Source organism: Pyrus communis, chromosome 7, assembly GCF_041283825.1.
Source record: "Pyrus communis isolate YQ-2024b chromosome 7, ASM4128382v1, whole genome shotgun sequence".
Classification (NCBI taxonomy): Eukaryota; Viridiplantae; Streptophyta; class Magnoliopsida; order Rosales; family Rosaceae; genus Pyrus; species Pyrus communis.
The window spans coordinates 27,519,405-27,535,923 of record NC_142571.1 but is presented as its reverse complement, the minus strand read 5'-3'; the positions used below and the strand labels follow the sequence as shown (position 1 = coordinate 27,535,923).

The following is a 16,519-nucleotide window of genomic DNA, read 5'->3' as shown; positions in this document are numbered from 1 at the left end:
TTTTATGCAAGTAACATTGGTGCTGCACAAAATCAAAGGGTGTAAAAAAAATAAAGGAAGTAAATGCTGTTGTTAACAGGATAATCTTATATACAGTATTTGGTGAGACTTTGCATATACCTTCATTTACTGCTTCAACAAAACTTCACTATGGATTGCAATTCGGTTACAACATCACTATTATACTTTCGGTCTCTTGGGGATTCAGCAGAACACGAGATCCCCATTCTAAATATCGAATCCAAACACACCTGAAGCAGCATAACCAACGGTTCCTTTTATTCCAATGGAACTTGTTTGATTTCCAGAAACATTATCAGCCAAGTTTGGTAGAACTCTTGCCAGTCCAAAGCCAGAAACACATTGCTTGGCTTGAGATCACAATGAACAATTTGCGTATCACAGATATTATGAAGAAATCCAGTGAACAAGCAACGTCAATGGTGATGCCTTTGAACAAACAATATCCATGAACTCGTACAGTAAAGCTTTAAAATCAGTACCAAAAATCAACACTTGAACAAGTACAAGCAGTTAAAACCTTGACAAGATTTAGATGCCTGATATTTCTCATTACCTCACATTCGGCCAGGCTCCCCGGGGAAACTGTTGGATAGTGGCCAAATTAGGCTAGGAAACAAATATTGATGAGGGAACATCATGATGAGGATTATGTTTCCTTGTTTTGTGGCTTGATTTTGATTTGTTCCTTATTTTGTGGCTTGATTTGTTCCTTGTTTTGTGGCTTTTTCAAAGCCATAATTATTTGGTCCATGTGAAAGCCACGAGGTGGTTTTCCTATTGTTTTAATTGGCAGCATTTGTTAAAGAAGCCGAAAGCAAGAAATAAGAAAATGATGAAGGAACATCATGATGAGGAAGCATCATGATGAGAAAGCATAAAGAAGCATCCAAGGGGAGAGCATTCGGCTCTCCCATGGGAAAAGTTGAACATTTTATATTAAGGCATTTGTTATGCCTTATGGTTGTAGAGAGAGTTGCAGAGAGAAATCAAGAGAGCTAGAGTGAAAGGTCTCTTGTGAAAGAACTCTTGGGGTAGAGTGAGGCTCTTGGGAAAATTTTGTGAGTGGGTGTACAAGGGATATGGGATTGGGTTATGTCGATTTAACTCATGTGTAACTTGTACTGTTTTTCTCATAGTGAAGAGCAATATCTCTCCGAGGACGTAGGCAGGTTTTTGCCGAACCTCGTAAATTTCTCGGTGTCTTTATTTCTTGTATTTTAAACTATTCAACTGTGGGTTTGTATGTTGGTGAAGATAATCAGCCAAGGCACAACAGAAACATGTTAAAAACCTTGATCGTAACAGGCAGTGGGAAGAATCACGTTTACAATAAAAAGTGAGTGTACTGAATTTCAAAATCAATCTTGTCAGCCAAAACTCCCATCATGAATTTTAGGTATGTAGAGATTGTGGGATGAAAGAGAAGTATTGTCAAATTTGTATTAATTGATCAAATCATACGCCTACAAATTATACAATCGCAGTTTTATTTCTATAACATGTAAAATGGCTACCAGATACATGTTCTGTCAAATTAGTCCATAACCAGAAAGAAATCAAACTATCTTCCTCCCAATTACAAAATCAGAACGCCGAAAGATATCAAACAAATAAAACGCTGTCAAATCCTTAAGATGGAGTATGTGGCTCATCAATGGGCATTGAGCTATAGCCACTAACTATCAGTGCTTCAGTGGCCTTTGAAGAAATCATTGTAGATTATCAATGGCTTCATAAACAAAAGCAATAATTTCTTTTGACATGGTTAGTTTGCTTTCCGATGGTTTTTCTTTTCTTTCCCCCTCCATCTTTGTTGAGAGAACATGCCCACTAACCTGGACAGAAGGAATACTGCACATGCAGTACAATATTCCTTGTCAGCTACCACATGGTTTCAGCTCACCAAGCTCAGATGTGTTGCAGCATGGGCAGCAAGCACGCCACCTTTACAACATTTGTTTATTGCATGCGTGTGTGTAAGATGTATATATTAAACCAACTGCCATTGGAGCAGATAATGAATAATACAACCAAAATATTAAACTTAATATGGTATCAGAGCACAGGCAATCCTTTGCTCTGCTCTGCCTTCACTCTTCCGTTGCTATACTGTGAACAGCGACATTTGTTACTGCAGCAACCAGTGCACTGCAAGCTGCACACTCGCTGCCTTGCCGTCGCAAAGCTGCTACAAAGCCATCGTCGCTGCTTTTCCTGTCACAGCTATTAAGCACAGCCGCAGAGCACAGCCAAGCACAGCCACTGCACACTGCCTGCCGACATGGCAACTGAATCTTCCAGCAAACACACCAAATACGAAGATCCCAGCGATCCTCTTTATCTTCATCACTCTGATCAGCCTGGAGCGATCCTCGTCACACACCTTTTGAATGACGAAAATTACTCCACTTGGAGCCGAGCCATGGCCATGGCCCTCAATGCCAAGAACAAGGAAGGATTCATCAATGGATCCATTAAAAGGCCCGAGTCTGCATCCACAAGTGAATTCCAACAGTGGACTCGTTGCAACAACCTCGTGAAATCCTGGCTGCTCAACTCTGTCTCGAAAGATATCGGAGCAAGTGTCATCTACAACAATGTTGCAGCTGATATTTGGAATGAGTTGAAGGAACGTTTCTCTCACACAAACAGTGTACATCTCTTCCATATTGAACAAGAGATACATGGAAGTGTTCAAGGAAATTTGAACATTGGTGCATATTATACCAAACTGAAAAGTTTTTGGGATGAACGTGATGCCATGTGCACTCTCCCAACCTGTACATGTGGAGCTGCAAAAGAATTAATGCAGTTTCACCAAAGTCAGAAAACCATGAAGTTTCTCATGGGCCTCAATGAATCCTACGCTGCGGTTCGTGGGCAACTTTTACTTATGGATCCCCTCCCTGTTGTCAACAAAGCTTTCTCACTTATTATTCAAGATGAGAAGCAAAGAACAGTTTCAATGCATGCTCCTGAAAGGTCCTCAGTCACCGATACCGCAGCTTTCGCCGTGCGGGATAACATGCGAAACTCTGGTAGGAATTTTTCTCCAAGAAATTCCCATCTAAAATGTGGTCGTTGTGATGCAACTGGACACACTTCAGATACCTGTCGTGCACACCTCAAGTGCGACTACTGTAATTGGAGAGGTCACACCATTGATCAATGCCGCAAACTGAAAAAAGGGAAAGACAACAGCAATAGGGGAGATTATCAGGATCGCAGGGGTTCCAATTACAAGGCTAATCACGTTGATACCCAGCCAACGCCTCCAGCAACATCTCCTTCGTCCTACAGCCTCACTTCCGAGCAATATCACAATCTGCTTGCACTCCTTGATAAGAGTCAATCCAACTCCACATCTAATCATGTCGGTACCACCTCTACTATGAATAACTTGTTAGGTAGAGTCTTTTGTGCTTCTGCTCTCAATAAGGGAAGGGACTGGATTTTCGATACAGGCGCCACAGACCACATGGTCTGCTCACCAAGCTTAATGACCACAAGTGTTCCGGTATACAATCGACAAGTGCACTTACCCAATCATGCACTTGCCGATGTCACACATATTGGCACAGTTCATCTCTCGAATGATCTCACCCTTCACAACGTGCTTTGTGTTCCATCATTTAAACTGAATTTAATTTCTGTCAGCAAACTCACTAATACCTCATCTTGCTTTGTCATCTTCACTGATAAAATGTGTCTACTTCAGGGCCAACGATCGGGGAAGATGATTGGGACGGGAACTGAACGAGAAGGACTCTACTACCTTGATAATGTGATGAAAACCAGGTGCAATTCAGCGTCAATTGTTGCCTCTTCTTCTTCTCAGCTTTAGCATCAACGCCTTGGCCATCTTTCCAACAAGACCTTACGGCATCTCTCTACTTGCATTAAAAATTTGAATTTTTGTAGCATTGATGATTGTTTGATCTGTCCATTAGCCAAACAAACACGTGCTCCTTTTCCTTTGAGTTCTATCACCACAAAGGCTCCTTTTGAGTTAATTCATGTTGACATTTGGGGAGGTTACCATGTTCCCACTATCACAGGGGCACAATATTTCTTAACTATTGTGGATGATTTCTCAAGATGCACATGGGTTTATTTAATGAATCACAAATCCGATGCACGATCTTATCTCAGCACTTTCATCCACCTTGTTGAAACACAATTTTCCAGACGAGTCAAGGTTCTTCGTAGTGATAACGGTCCAGAATTTTCTATGACCCATTTTTTTTCAGATAAGGGGATTCTCCATCAAACAAGTTGTGTCTCTACTCCCCAACAAAACGGGGTAGCAGAGCGCAAACACCGCCACTTACTCAATGTTGCTAGAGCCTTACTTTTTCAATCTCATCTTCCTAAGAAATTTTGGGGTGATGCAATCCTCACTGCCACTTATCTCATAAATCGGACTCCCACTCCTCTTCTTCAAAGCAAATCACCCTATGAAATACTTCACCACAAACAGCCAGCGTATGCACATTTGCGAGTGTTTGGTTGCTTATGTTTTTCTTCCAACCACCACCATTGTCCCACAAAATTTGATGCAAGAGCCACACGGTGTCTTTTTCTTGGGTATCCATATAGCACAAAGGGATATCGAGTTTACGACCTTCACACGGGTAAAATCTTTATCTCCCGTGATGTTATTTTCCATGAACATGTGTTCCCTTTTTCATCTTCTGCTGCAGTTTCACCACTTGTGTTTCCACATACTCAAGATACCGCCTATGATGATCCCATCATTCATCCGTCCATTCTACTGGAGCAGGATTCCGTCGATCCATCCTCTTCTTCGCCGGTAAGTCCTGTTTCGGTTTCATCTCCTTCTCTTTCCACCTCACCACCTCGTCTTAAACGACCCACTCATGCACCTGGTTATCTTCAACAATATCACATCGACATCAACCTCCCTTCTCGGTCCGTCCCTTCATCTCACTCGGCGTTGACCAAAGTACCAGGTACTCCTTACCCTTTGTCTGATGTCCTCACATACGATCGTTTACTGCTCGACATCGTGCTTTCACCACTTCCATTTCAGCTGCCATAGAACCCAACTCATTCTCCCAGGCTATACGCGACCCTCACTGGCGTTTCGCTATGGAAGAAGAACTGGCAGCCCTTGCTGCGAATAGGACATGGTCTCTGCAACCATTGCCCCATGGCAAGAAGCCGGTTGGATGTAAATGGGTTTACAAAATCAAATTTCGATCTGATGGATCCATTGAGAAATATAAAGCACGCTTGGTTGCCAAAGGTTATAGCCAAATTGAAAGCTTAGACTATCGAGAAACTTTTGCTCCGGTTGCAAAATTGACTACAGTTCGTCTACTCCTTGCTGTTGCCTCGGTCCAACAATGGCACCTCCACCAGCTTGATGTTAATAACGCTTTCCTCCATGGTGATCTTGAAGAAGATGTCTACATGTCCTTGCCTCCTGGTTTCGGACGAAAGGGGGAGACACGAGTTTGTAAACTTCATAAATCTTTGTATGGGCTTAAGCAAGCCTCTCGTCAATGGTTTATCAAACTCTCTTGTGCTCTTAGAAAGGCCGGTTATCAACAATCCAAGGCAGATTATTCATTGTTCGTCCGAAACCATGATGGTAAATTCACTGCCCTCCTTGTTTATGTTGATGATATTATCTTGGCAGGAAATAACATACAAGCAATTGAAGATACCAAGTCTTTTCTTATGAAGCAATTCAAGTTGAAAGACCTTGGCCAATTAAGATATTTCTTGGGCATTGAAATTGCTCGCTCTAGCAAAGGGATCACCCTCTCACAACGAAAATATGCCCTTGAAATACTTGAGGATGCAGGTCATCTTGGCGCAAAACCAGCCACCTCTCCTATGGAGCAAAACCTATCACTCAGAAAGGACGAAGGACAATGGGTTACTGATCCTTCCTCTTATCGACGACTTGTTGGGAGACTAATCTACCTAACAATCACGCGCCCTGATTTGGTGTATGCTGTCCATATTCTTAGTCAATTTATGGAGAAGCCTCGAACTCCACACTTAGAGGCAGCCCAGCGAGTCTTACGATACGTTAAGCACACACCAGGGCAAGGTATTTTTCTTTCTGCAAGAAGTCCAATTCAATTGAATGCTTTTTGTGATGCGGATTGGGCCAGATGTCGAGACACACGACGTTCTACCACCGGATACTGTGTATTTCTTGGAGAATCCTTGATCTCCTGGAAAAGCAAGAAACAAAATACTGTGTCACGTTCTAGTGCAGAGGCGGAGTATCGTTCAATGGCAGCAACTTGTTGTGAAGTCACTTGGTTGAAATCTGTTCTACAAGACTTGGGTATCAAACATAAACGTCCAGTCAAGTTATATTATGATAATCAAGCGGCACTTCACATCGCTTCGAATCCGGTCTTTCACGAAAGAACCAAACACATAGAAATTGACTGCCATCTTGTACGAGAAAGGGTTCAAAGTGGAATGATCGAGACATCTCACATCTCAACCATGAAACAACCAGCCGACATCTTCACAAAGCCACTGAGCTTATACCAGTTTACGACTTTGCTTTGCAAGTTAGGAATAATCAACATTCATTCCAAACTTGAGGGGGAGTGTTGAGAGAACATGCCCACTAACCTGGACAGAAGGAATACTGCACATGCAGTACAATATTCCTTGTCAGCTACCACATGGTTTCAGCTCACCAAGCTCAGATGTGTTGCAGCATGGGCAGCAAGCACGCCACCTTTACAACATTTGTTTATTGCATGCGTGTGTGTAAGATGTATATATTAAACCAACTGCCATTGGAGCAGATAATGAATAATACAACCAAAATATTAAACTTAATAATCTTTACGTTTGAACAACGCTTGTTAGTCATAAATTTACAACAATAATTGAGCCACATCCATAACAAATAATGAATTGGTAGGAACGAATAATAGAGAAAAAGATTTTGCTGAATTTAAACAACACTGTGTTGTGTACGTTAGCAAACAATAACGAATAATTGAGCCACATCCAACTTCTGTCATGTTTAGAAATTGGATGAGCGACCCTTCATATTCAACTTGTTGGAAGAAACTGACTTAAAACGTAGTTGGCTCAACTTGTTGGGAAAAAGCTTCTATCCAAGAAGAACAACCCTGATGGATCGCAATTCAGATTTAACTTCGTCGATATCCTTTCGGTCTCTTGGGGACTCCGCAGAACACGCGATTCCAATTTGAAATATTAAACTCAAACACACTTGGATTTTTTTGGTAGTCATGCTGCATTGACTGGGAGTGGCAGTACTAGTGCTTGCGCCCGAGTTTCCTCCTTCGCGAAGAAGAAGCAGTGAATTGGCAACCTCGGTAATTCGCTGGGGCAAAGCCGCCTTGAACATCTCTAACAAAAGAATGCCAAAGCTGTAGATGTCCCCGTTTGTTGCAACCTCACTTCCCATACCGTACTCTACAATTCAAACATCAAAGTGAGCAACATATATAAACTCGTAATTATTTGAATTTGTTTACCAAGCCAAGTAAAAAGAAGGAAAACCAAATAAACATGTGGACGGATTTACCTGGAGCAGTATAACCAACAGATCCTCTTATTCCAACGGAACTTGTTCGGTTCTCCGGAAAATTACTGGATAGGTTTGGGAGAAATCTTACGAGTCCGAAGTCAGAAACATGTCCAGTCAATTCTTTCCCCAAAAGTACATTGATGGGCTTGAGATCACAATGAACAACTGGTGTCTCACAGTGATTATGAAGATAATCTAATGCACAGGCAACATCAATGGCGATTTTGAGCCTTTGAAGAAGACTCAAATTCTTGGGTGTCCCGGTAGTTGGGTGCAACCACTCCTCTAAGCTCCCATTGTCCATGAACTCATACACCGAAGCCTTGAAATCATTACCATGATAATCAACACTTGAACATGCAGTTATAACCTTGACGAGATTTCGGTGCCGGATATTTCTCATTGCTTCACACTCAGCTATGAAACTCTTAGAGGCTCCTTGGCGTAAACACCTTGACAGCAACAGGTTGAGCTTCATAATCGTCCAGAAGTCCTTTGTACACAGATCCAAAACCACCCTCACCAATCAAATTTGTTGGAGAGAACCCGTCAGTAGCTTTGAGCAGAGTACCATAGGACACGTGCGAAAAAGAGTTTCCCAAAGCGCTTGGTGCGGTTCCTTTGTGTTTCTTTCTTGATGAACAAACAAATAAAAAAGAAATCACCATCACCATTCCAAGAAATGCAAACCCAGATACTAAAGAGATTATTAATATCAAGCTAGTGGACAATCTGCCATTCTTGGACACTTTGGAGTTGCACTTGGGAAGTTGGAGAATAGAAATACCACCACATAGCCTGGCGTTTCCAGCAAATGAAGTCAAACTCGCATTCTTAAAAGCACCTTCAATTGGTACTGCTCCCCAAAACTCATTGAAAGATAGGTTCCAATTATTCAAGGCAAATCCCTCTAAAAACTTTGGAATTTCACCTGACAAATTGTTACGAGAAAGGTCCAAATCTTGAATCCCTTTCAATGAAAACATTGAAGAAGGAATCGACCCATTGAATAAGTTACCTTGCAAGTGTAGGACTTCTAACTTCACACAAGAACCAATACTACCAGGAAGTTCACCTGATAACTGTTAGACCAAGTCCGAGTTACAAGAATCCAGCTCATGTTTAAACTCTATAGTGCCTGCCATCATTACAACTATAGTGGACATGTGATTGCTGACTCATGGACAGCAGGGAGGACAGTCCGAGTGCTCTGGTGTGCTGTTGCTGTGCTGCTGCATGTGTGGCGTGCACTCCTTGTATTTTAAATTGTAAAGTTTGTATGTTGTAGTGTATATAACAAAGCCTTCCCGTAAGGCCTAGGTGTGGGTGTGAATTATTTTATAGAGATCAGAAATTATATCATGGTACTGAGCCTTTCTGTCTAACGACAAAATATCCTTGTTTTTTTTTTTTCTTCCGCATCATTGTTTCCATGGCTGAAACTAATAATGTCAACCCTATTCTTCCCCCTCCTGCAACTTCATCCGTCAATCCCTTCTTCTCTTCCATGACTACCATAGTGAATATTAAGCTTGATCGTGCCAACTATCCTCTATGGTTGGCACAGATTTTGCCAATACTGAAGAGTCGTGACCTGATGGGTTACGTCGACGGCTCTCTGGACTGTCCTCCGAAACACTTGGCTGGAAATACTGCTGTCAATCCGGAGTATGTTACATGGGTGCAACGCGATCAAATGGTTCTGAGTTGGATCAATGGCTCGCTGACTGCTTCCGTTCTAGCAACTGTTGCCAGCAAACGCACATCTCGTGCGACATGGGAGGCTCTTGAGCAGCGTTACGCATCCACTTCTCAGAATCGCATTATCTTTCTGCGCAATGAATTGCTCCTAACCAAAAAAGGCGATCTCTCAGTAGCTGATTACTTGGATCATGTCAATGCTATTTCCGATAATCTTGCCCTTGCCGGACAACCAGTAAGTGATAATGAACTGGTTCAAATTATTCTTAATAACCTTGGACCTGCATTCGAGATGACTGTCAATGCAGCTCAGGCACGTGATACTCCGATCGCGTACCCAACCCTTGAAGCCCCCCTTTTGACCACGAAGAGGCGCATGATGGAACAAACTGTACCTATGGTGGAAGCTACTCCAGTCAATGCTTTTGTAGCTGCAAGAGGACGTGGTGGACGTTCTCGTGGAAATGGACGTGGTGGCTTTCCGTCCAATCGAGGTGGTGCTTCTCCTATCAACCAGCGATGTTTCTTTCCTCGCAACACTAATCAGCGTAATCCTGCCGTTAATGGGGAACGCTCCAATACAAGTGGAGAGCGAATCACTTGTCAAATTTGTGGTAAGCCTGGCCATCCTGCTTTAGATTGTTATCAGCGCATGAATGGTGCTTATGAAAGACGTATTCCAACCAAACGTCTTACTGCTATGGCCTCTTCACCAATTACTTTGAATCGACAACAAAATGGCACCTGGTTACTGGACACAGGAGCTAATGCCCATGTCACTCCTGATATTCAAAATCTGGTAAACCCGAAGGAGTACAATGGTAATGAGAATATCGGTGGTGTAGGTAATGATACTGGCCTTTCCATTAAACATTATGGTTCGAATAAAATCAGTACTAAGGCTTGCTCATTTGAACTAAACAATATCCTTCATTGTCCATCCGCCTCCACTAGCCTTATTTCTGCCCATAAATTCACTCTTGATAACCATTGTTACCTACTAATATTTCCTCATTTTTTCCTTGTCAAGGACCTCAAGACCCAGAAGACGCTTTTCCGAGGGAGATGTGAGAATGGGTTATACCCATTTCCAGGTGGCAGTGGATTAACCCAGTATCCTATTTCAACGTTCTTAGGTGTTAGAGTCTCAGCCAAAAAATGGCATTCTCGTCTTGGTCATCCTGCGTCTTCAATTACTAAGTTTTTAATTTCAAATAATCAAGTACCAAGTCATGGTACTGCCGATGTAATGTTGTGTGATTCTTGTCATTTGGGCAAGAGTACCAAACTTCCCTTTAGCAAGTCCGAGTCTGTGTCTCACTCTCCTTTGGAACTTTTGCATTCCGATGTGTGGTGTTCACCAGTTATATCAGTTGAAGGTTTTCGTTATTATGTTTTGTTTGTCGATGATTATTCTCGCTATTCTTGGATTTTTCCCATGAAACACAAATCTGAAGTATTTGGCATTTTTGTCACATTTAAGGCGCATGTTGAAAAAATGTTTAACACATTCATTAAAACCCTTCAATGTGATGAAGGTGGTGAGTATAAGAGTCAAGCCTTTAAACAGTTTCTTGCGACTCATGGTATTTCCCAACGGTTTTCATGCCCTAAACATCCTGAGCAAAATGGAATGGCGGAACGAAAACATCGCCACATAGTCGAAACTAGTGTTGTCATGCTTTCCCATGCCCACATCCCTGACAAATATTGGTTTGATGCCTGTTTGACAGCCACATATCTAATTAATAGGTTACCAACTAAGGTTTTGTCAAACAAATCTCCATATGAAAAGCTATTTCATCGAACACCGATTTATGTATCCTTTAAAGTCTTTGGGTGTAAATGTTTTCCTTGGTTGACACCCTATGCCAAACACAAACTTCAACCCAAGTCTAAGTCATGTGTTTTCTTAGGATATTCGTTGAATCACCAAGGATACAAGTGTTTGGATTTATCCACGAGACGAGTGTATTTGTCTCGCCATGTATTATTCGATGAGGATTCCTTTCCCTTCCAGGAACTTACATCTCTCAAGGAAAACGTCTGCACAAAAGGTATCTCTCCACCCTCTGAGCTTCTTTTTCATTTTTCAGATCCTCTCCCTGGTACACCAACTAACCATAGTTTAGCCCCACCCAATGTCCAACCCGCCACTACAACTAGGTTCCCAGATACTCCCCCACTAAATGAACCACCTGCTCCTACTCCCAATCTTGCCCCCATTTCCAGTTCTCGTGAACCTCTCCCAAACCAAGATGAGCAAGAAATAGTTGCTGCTGTCCCTGTGAACTCGACTCCGTCACAACCCTGTGATCCCGTGCTGATTCCTGACCCCCCTCTCATCCACCCTATGACCACTCGGTCTAAAGCTGGGATACAAAAGCCAAACCCGAAATATGCTTTGTATGTTAATACTGACACTCTAGTCGCAGAACCAACATGTTTTAGTTAGGCCATAAAGCATAAAGAATGGAGGAATGCAATGGCTCAAGAATTCAGTGCCTTGCAGCGCTGTGGTACGTGGACTCTTGTGCCTTACCATCGTGCCATGAACTTATTGCCAAACAAGTGGGTTTTCAAGATTAAACGGCGTGCAGATGGCTCGATTGAGCGCCATAAGGCTAGGCTTGTGGCTAATGGCTTTCATCAACAATCCGGGATCGACTATACGGAGACCTTTAGTCTAGTTGTCAAGCATAGTACCATTAGACTTGTGTTGAGTCTGGCAGTTTCACGGAGGTGGCATGTTCGACAATTGGACGTTCAGAATGCATTTTTGCATGGGTATTTGAATGAGGATGTGTACATGAAGCAACCACCAGGTTTTGTTGATAACCAGTATCCTAACTATGTTTGTAAACTGCAACGTAGTTTATATGGTTTAAAACAGGCGCCTAGGGCCTGGTTTCAACGATTTTCTGAGTTTCTCCTTCAGTTAGGGTTCCAAGAATCCATGTGTGACTACTCCTTGTTTGTTTTTAATCAAAGAGGAGTTTATTTGATTTTGCTTATTTATGTGGATGACATATTGCTCACAGGAAACAACACTACTCAAATGGCATGGTTGATCACGAAGCTTAGCACTTTGTTTTCCATGAAAGACTTGGGTCCCCTTAGTTATTTCTTGGGCGTTGAAGCCACTTACGTTGGTCACAACCTGCATTTGACTCAATCCAAGTATGCTCTGGACTTGCTTGAGCGAACGAAGTTTAAAGATGCCAAGCCAATTTCCACTCCAGTTTCTACAGGCCAAAAATTGAGTGCTTATGTTGGTGAACCCTACAAACATCCTGCGCAATATCGTAGTGTCGTTGGTGCGTTGCAATATTTAACCATCACGAGACCGGATCTCTCATATGCTGTTAACCAGGTGTGCCAATTTATGCACTCCCCCAAGGACACTCATTGGATGGCAGTGAAACGTATCCTGCGATATTTAAAGGCCACGTATGATCATGGTCTTGTTTATAAACCTGGAGTTATGCAACTGCATGCTTTTTCGGATGCCGACTATGCGGGCAATCCTGATACCCGTCACTCTACAGGAGGTTTTTGTATTTATTTGGGGTCCAATCTGGTGTCTTGGAGCTCAAAGAAACAGAAGACTGTCTCTCGGTCAAGTACAGAAGCTGAATATAGGCAACTAGCCTACACGGCTGCTGAGCTATCTTGGTTCAGGTCATTATTCAAAGACCTTCATCTGCATCTTCTTCTTCCCCACATATGGTGCGATAATGTCTCTTCCATAGCCTTAGCTTCCAATCCAGTATTTCATTCGCGGACAAAACACTTAGAGGTCGATTATCACTATGTCCGTGAGAAGGTGGTTCGAAAGCAGCTTCTGATACATTTTATTTGTTCTCAAGATCAACTCGCTGATTTGTTTACAAAGGGTTTGTCTTCCTCGCGTTTCAAGGTTTTGGTGTCCAAGCTTCCAGTTGTTTCTCGGCCTGTCAGCTTGCGGGGGGCTGTTAGACCAAGTCCGAGTTACAAGAATCCAGCTCATGTTTAAACTCTATAGTGCCTGCCATCATTACAACTATAGTGGACATGTGATTGCTGACTCATGGACAGCAGGGAGGACAGTCCGAGTGCTCTGGTGTGCTGTTGCTGTGCTGCTGCATGTGTGGCGTGCACTCCTTGTATTTTAAATTGTAAAGTTTGTATGTTGTAGTGTATATAACAAAGCCTTCCCGTAAGGCCTAGGTGTGGGTGTGAATTATTTTATAGAGATCAGAAATTATATCAATAACTTGTTATTGGAAAAGTCTAATTTGCCTAAATTGCTCAACTTTCCGACCTCCATTGGAAGAGAACCTGTTAACTGGTTTCCAGACAAGTTCAAAGTAATTGATAAGGAGGTGAGGCCTATAACTTCTTGAGGTATTGTGCCGTTGAAGTTATTTTGAGAAAGATCCAGATGCAATATACTGTTGAATTTCCCGAAGATTGAAGGTATATTGCCTTGAAGATTATTTCCTTGCAGTTCAAGTAAGCTTAACATTGTTAAATTTTGTAGAGAGGTTGGAACACTCCCTGATAACCTGTTGGATTCAAAATCCAATTGGTTAAGTCTTGTAAGCTTTCCAATGTCAGAAGGGATGTTACCTGAGAAGTTGTTTTTCCCAAAACTTAGTAATTGCAAGTTGACTAGATTGCCCATCCCAGCTGGGATGTTCCCGTATAGTTTGTTTCCTTGAACCCCAAAGATTTCAAGCTTGGTTGAGAGATTGGATATGGATGTGGGCAACGTCCCTCCAAAATTGTTGAAGTATACAATCAACTGTTGAATAGTGGCCAAATTAATGGCCAACTTGGCATCCACTCTCGGTTAGTAAACAAAGGAAAAGAAAAAAGGTGGACATCATTCCTTGTTTTGGGGAGAAAAGGGAAAAGCAACAACACCTTTCATTATTGTGTTTGTTGTCATCAACACCCGTGAGTTTTAGCCTTTGTTGAAAGGCAGATGGAATTGGGTTGTTTCGGCTTTTTCTTTTGCAACTTGACAAGTGCTTGTGCTTTAGGAGAAAGAGAAGAAAGAGAGCCTTTTCTTTTTGGTATATAGGGAGAAGAGCTCTTTGTTTTCGGATGTGGGGGGAGCGGCAGATGAGAGAAACCAGGGAGAGCATTCGGCTCTCCCATTTGAATATGAGCTGCTCCTTCCCATCATTTGTAATAATCCCATTTTGTTAGTAATCACTCAATCAAAGATGTTGGTGCTACTTGTGTAGCTTTTGGGAGAGAAGGATTTTGATATGTGTTTCTTCTTCTCCATTTGTTTCTTAGTTTGAGTGAGAGCTATTGGTTGTATGTGGGATTTGGGTTTGAGAGTTAAAACTCTATTTGTAATCTCCTTTTGATATTAGTGGAATTTCCTCGCCGTCTCGAAACTGGATGTAGGCTTACGCCGAACCAGTATAAATCCTTGTGTCTTTTGGATTATTTGTCTTGTAATATTTTGCCGTATTAGCTTTGGTTTCATATTTGAAGCTTCCGCACAACATCAACCACTTTAACTCTGTGGCATTGGTCAAGTCTGAGACAAAACTCAAGTCACCATCTGTACCAGTTCCGAGTTGATTGTTGTAAATGTTGAAGGTTTCAAGGTTAACAAGTTTCTGTAAATTTGGTACTTTTCCGGTGAGTTTGTTATCTTGAACTTCAAAGTTCACTAAATTTGTCAAGTTAGATATTGACACAGGAATGGATCCGGTAAATTGATTCCAAGAAATCAAAAAGCCTTCAAGATTTGGAAATTTTTTGGGCAAGTCTAATGGAATAGACCCTCGAATTTGATTTTGTTGTACATCGAAAGTAACTATACTAGAGAGATTATAAATGGAGGGAGGGACGACACCAGACAAATTATTTGAGCCTAATACGAAAAATGTTAACTTTGTCAACTGACCAAGGGAATTTGGGATGTTACCCGACAATTTATTTTGATAGAAAGCAAGCATTTCAAGAGAAGAAAGGTTCCCCAATGAGTCAGGGAACTCTCCGACTAGAGTATTAAATTCAAGAACAAGTCTTTCGAGTTTTGGGAAGGAGCCAAACTCTCTAGGAATTTTACCAATTAACTGATTGTAACCAAAATCGAGACCCCAAAGGTTGAGACAATTGGATATATTGACAGGAATAAAACCACTGAGTGAGTTGAGGCTCAAGCGTAATACCTGCAGTCTACGCAGACGCCCAATTTCTGGTGGGACTTGGCCGCTCAAACTGTTGTTCTGGAAATACAGCTCCATTAGGAAGCTTAGATTTCCTATGTGTGGGGATATGGTTCCCGCCAATTTTTGTCCCGAAAGGTCCAACCCAGTGACCCTCTCACGATGTCGTTTACTGCATGTCACGCCGCGCCATAGGCAGAAGTGAGACGACTCGTTCCATGAACTCAGGAACTGATTGGGATCCTCCTTTAGTTGAGCTTTGATGGCAAGCAACGCCAGCCTATCTGTTTCGTTCCCGCCTGGTATCATCTGCTCGGAGGAGCTAAAGCAGCAGACAAATAATAGATTGAAAAGTGAGAGTATCGAAACTAATCTCACAACAGAAACCTTCATCATTTTGAGTTGGGTACGTAGTGATCGAATGCGAAACTGGTAACTATGTTGGACTACGTACGTACATATATAATACTGATGGTCGACGAGGTCCAAAGTCAGCAGTTCCAAAGTGACCGGCGCTGCCAAAGATGATGGCCCTGTTGCCCGCTCTTTTCATTCTTCCATCAATGCTATGCATTATTATGAATAAACTACTACGATAAAACTGCCACATTTAAGCTACGTACTGGTCCCCTTCACACTTCACCCCAATTGTTTCATATATAGTGGATTTCTTTTTGTTTTGGTCAATGGACAATTCGGTTCATGGTTTTAAGCTCTCTTATATGTACAATTCTTCATAAGTGAAAGGGGAAAAATACCAAAAGTTATACCGTAAAGATTTCTAGTAGGTAATGGTTAGTTTGACAAAAGAAAAACCCTAAACCCTAGATAGATTTTGTTTTTATATACTTAAAGCTTTATTATTTTTGGCTCTCACACGTCAACTCCTAGCTCAATTTTTTATGGTTGTTTAATAGTTTTCAAATATAATAATACTTTCTTTGAACTAAAACGTCACAATAATAATAAATTAAATAAGTTCATCATATACGTGCAAGCAATGAGCATGCCAAGTGCGGAGTCTGCATGCACTGCTCTAATGTAGTGTGAAACA

At 41.8% G+C, this 16,519-nt stretch overlaps 3 protein-coding genes across 3 annotated transcripts; 1 reads left to right on the top strand and 2 right to left on the bottom strand.

The window, feature by feature from the left end:
* Positions 1–1,282: 1,282 nt before the first annotated feature.
* LOC148695995 (uncharacterized) lies at positions 1,283–15,973 on the bottom strand. Its single transcript, XM_088697448.1, has 5 exons — positions 14,806–15,973; positions 13,546–14,081; positions 9,474–9,570; positions 8,041–8,670; positions 1,283–1,315 (listed from the first exon to the last, which is right to left on the bottom strand). Exons 1-5 carry the CDS (start codon positions 15,859–15,861, stop codon positions 1,283–1,285), a joined length of 2,352 nt encoding a protein of 783 aa, XP_088553574.1. The 5' UTR covers positions 15,862–15,973.
* On the top strand, positions 1,846–4,121 carry LOC148695996 (uncharacterized). The gene has a single exon (XM_088696816.1). The coding sequence runs from the start codon at positions 2,306–2,308 to the stop codon at positions 3,866–3,868; it is 1,563 nt and encodes a 520-aa protein (XP_088552942.1). The 5' UTR covers positions 1,846–2,305; the 3' UTR covers positions 3,869–4,121.
* LOC137735044 (putative LRR receptor-like serine/threonine-protein kinase At3g47570) lies at positions 6,963–8,050 on the bottom strand. Its single transcript, XM_088696817.1, has 2 exons — positions 7,586–8,050; positions 6,963–7,473 (listed from the first exon to the last, which is right to left on the bottom strand). The coding sequence occupies exons 1-2, from the start codon at positions 7,989–7,991 to the stop codon at positions 7,145–7,147; spliced, it is 735 nt and encodes a 244-aa protein (XP_088552943.1). The 5' UTR covers positions 7,992–8,050; the 3' UTR covers positions 6,963–7,144.
* Positions 15,974–16,519: the final 546 nt, after the last annotated feature.

What these genes read in the sequence shown, in the direction of transcription:
- LOC148695996 (XM_088696816.1), top strand. Translation starts at nt 2,306, where the DNA reads ATGGCAACTGAATCTTCCAGCAAACACACCAAATACGAAGATCCCAGC.
- LOC137735044 (XM_088696817.1), bottom strand. Translation starts at nt 7,991, where the DNA reads ATGAGAAATATCCGGCACCGAAATCTCGTCAAGGTTATAACTGCATGT. An exon ending in TGTTGGTTATACTGCTCCAG is followed by an intron (nt 7,474 to 7,585) that starts GTAAATCCGTCC and finishes TTTGAATTGTAG; the next exon opens with AGTACGGTATGGGAAGTGAG.
- LOC148695995 (XM_088697448.1), bottom strand. Translation starts at nt 15,861, where the DNA reads ATGATGAAGGTTTCTGTTGTGAGATTAGTTTCGATACTCTCACTTTTC. An exon ending in TGACCAATGCCACAGAGTTA is followed by an intron (nt 14,082 to 14,805) that starts AAGTGGTTGATG and finishes TTGGCCACTATT; the next exon opens with CAACAGTTGATTGTATACTT. An exon ending in ATAGCATTGACATGATCCAA is followed by an intron (nt 8,671 to 9,473) that starts GTAATCAGCTAC and finishes TTGGTCTAACAG; the next exon opens with TTATCAGGTGAACTTCCTGG.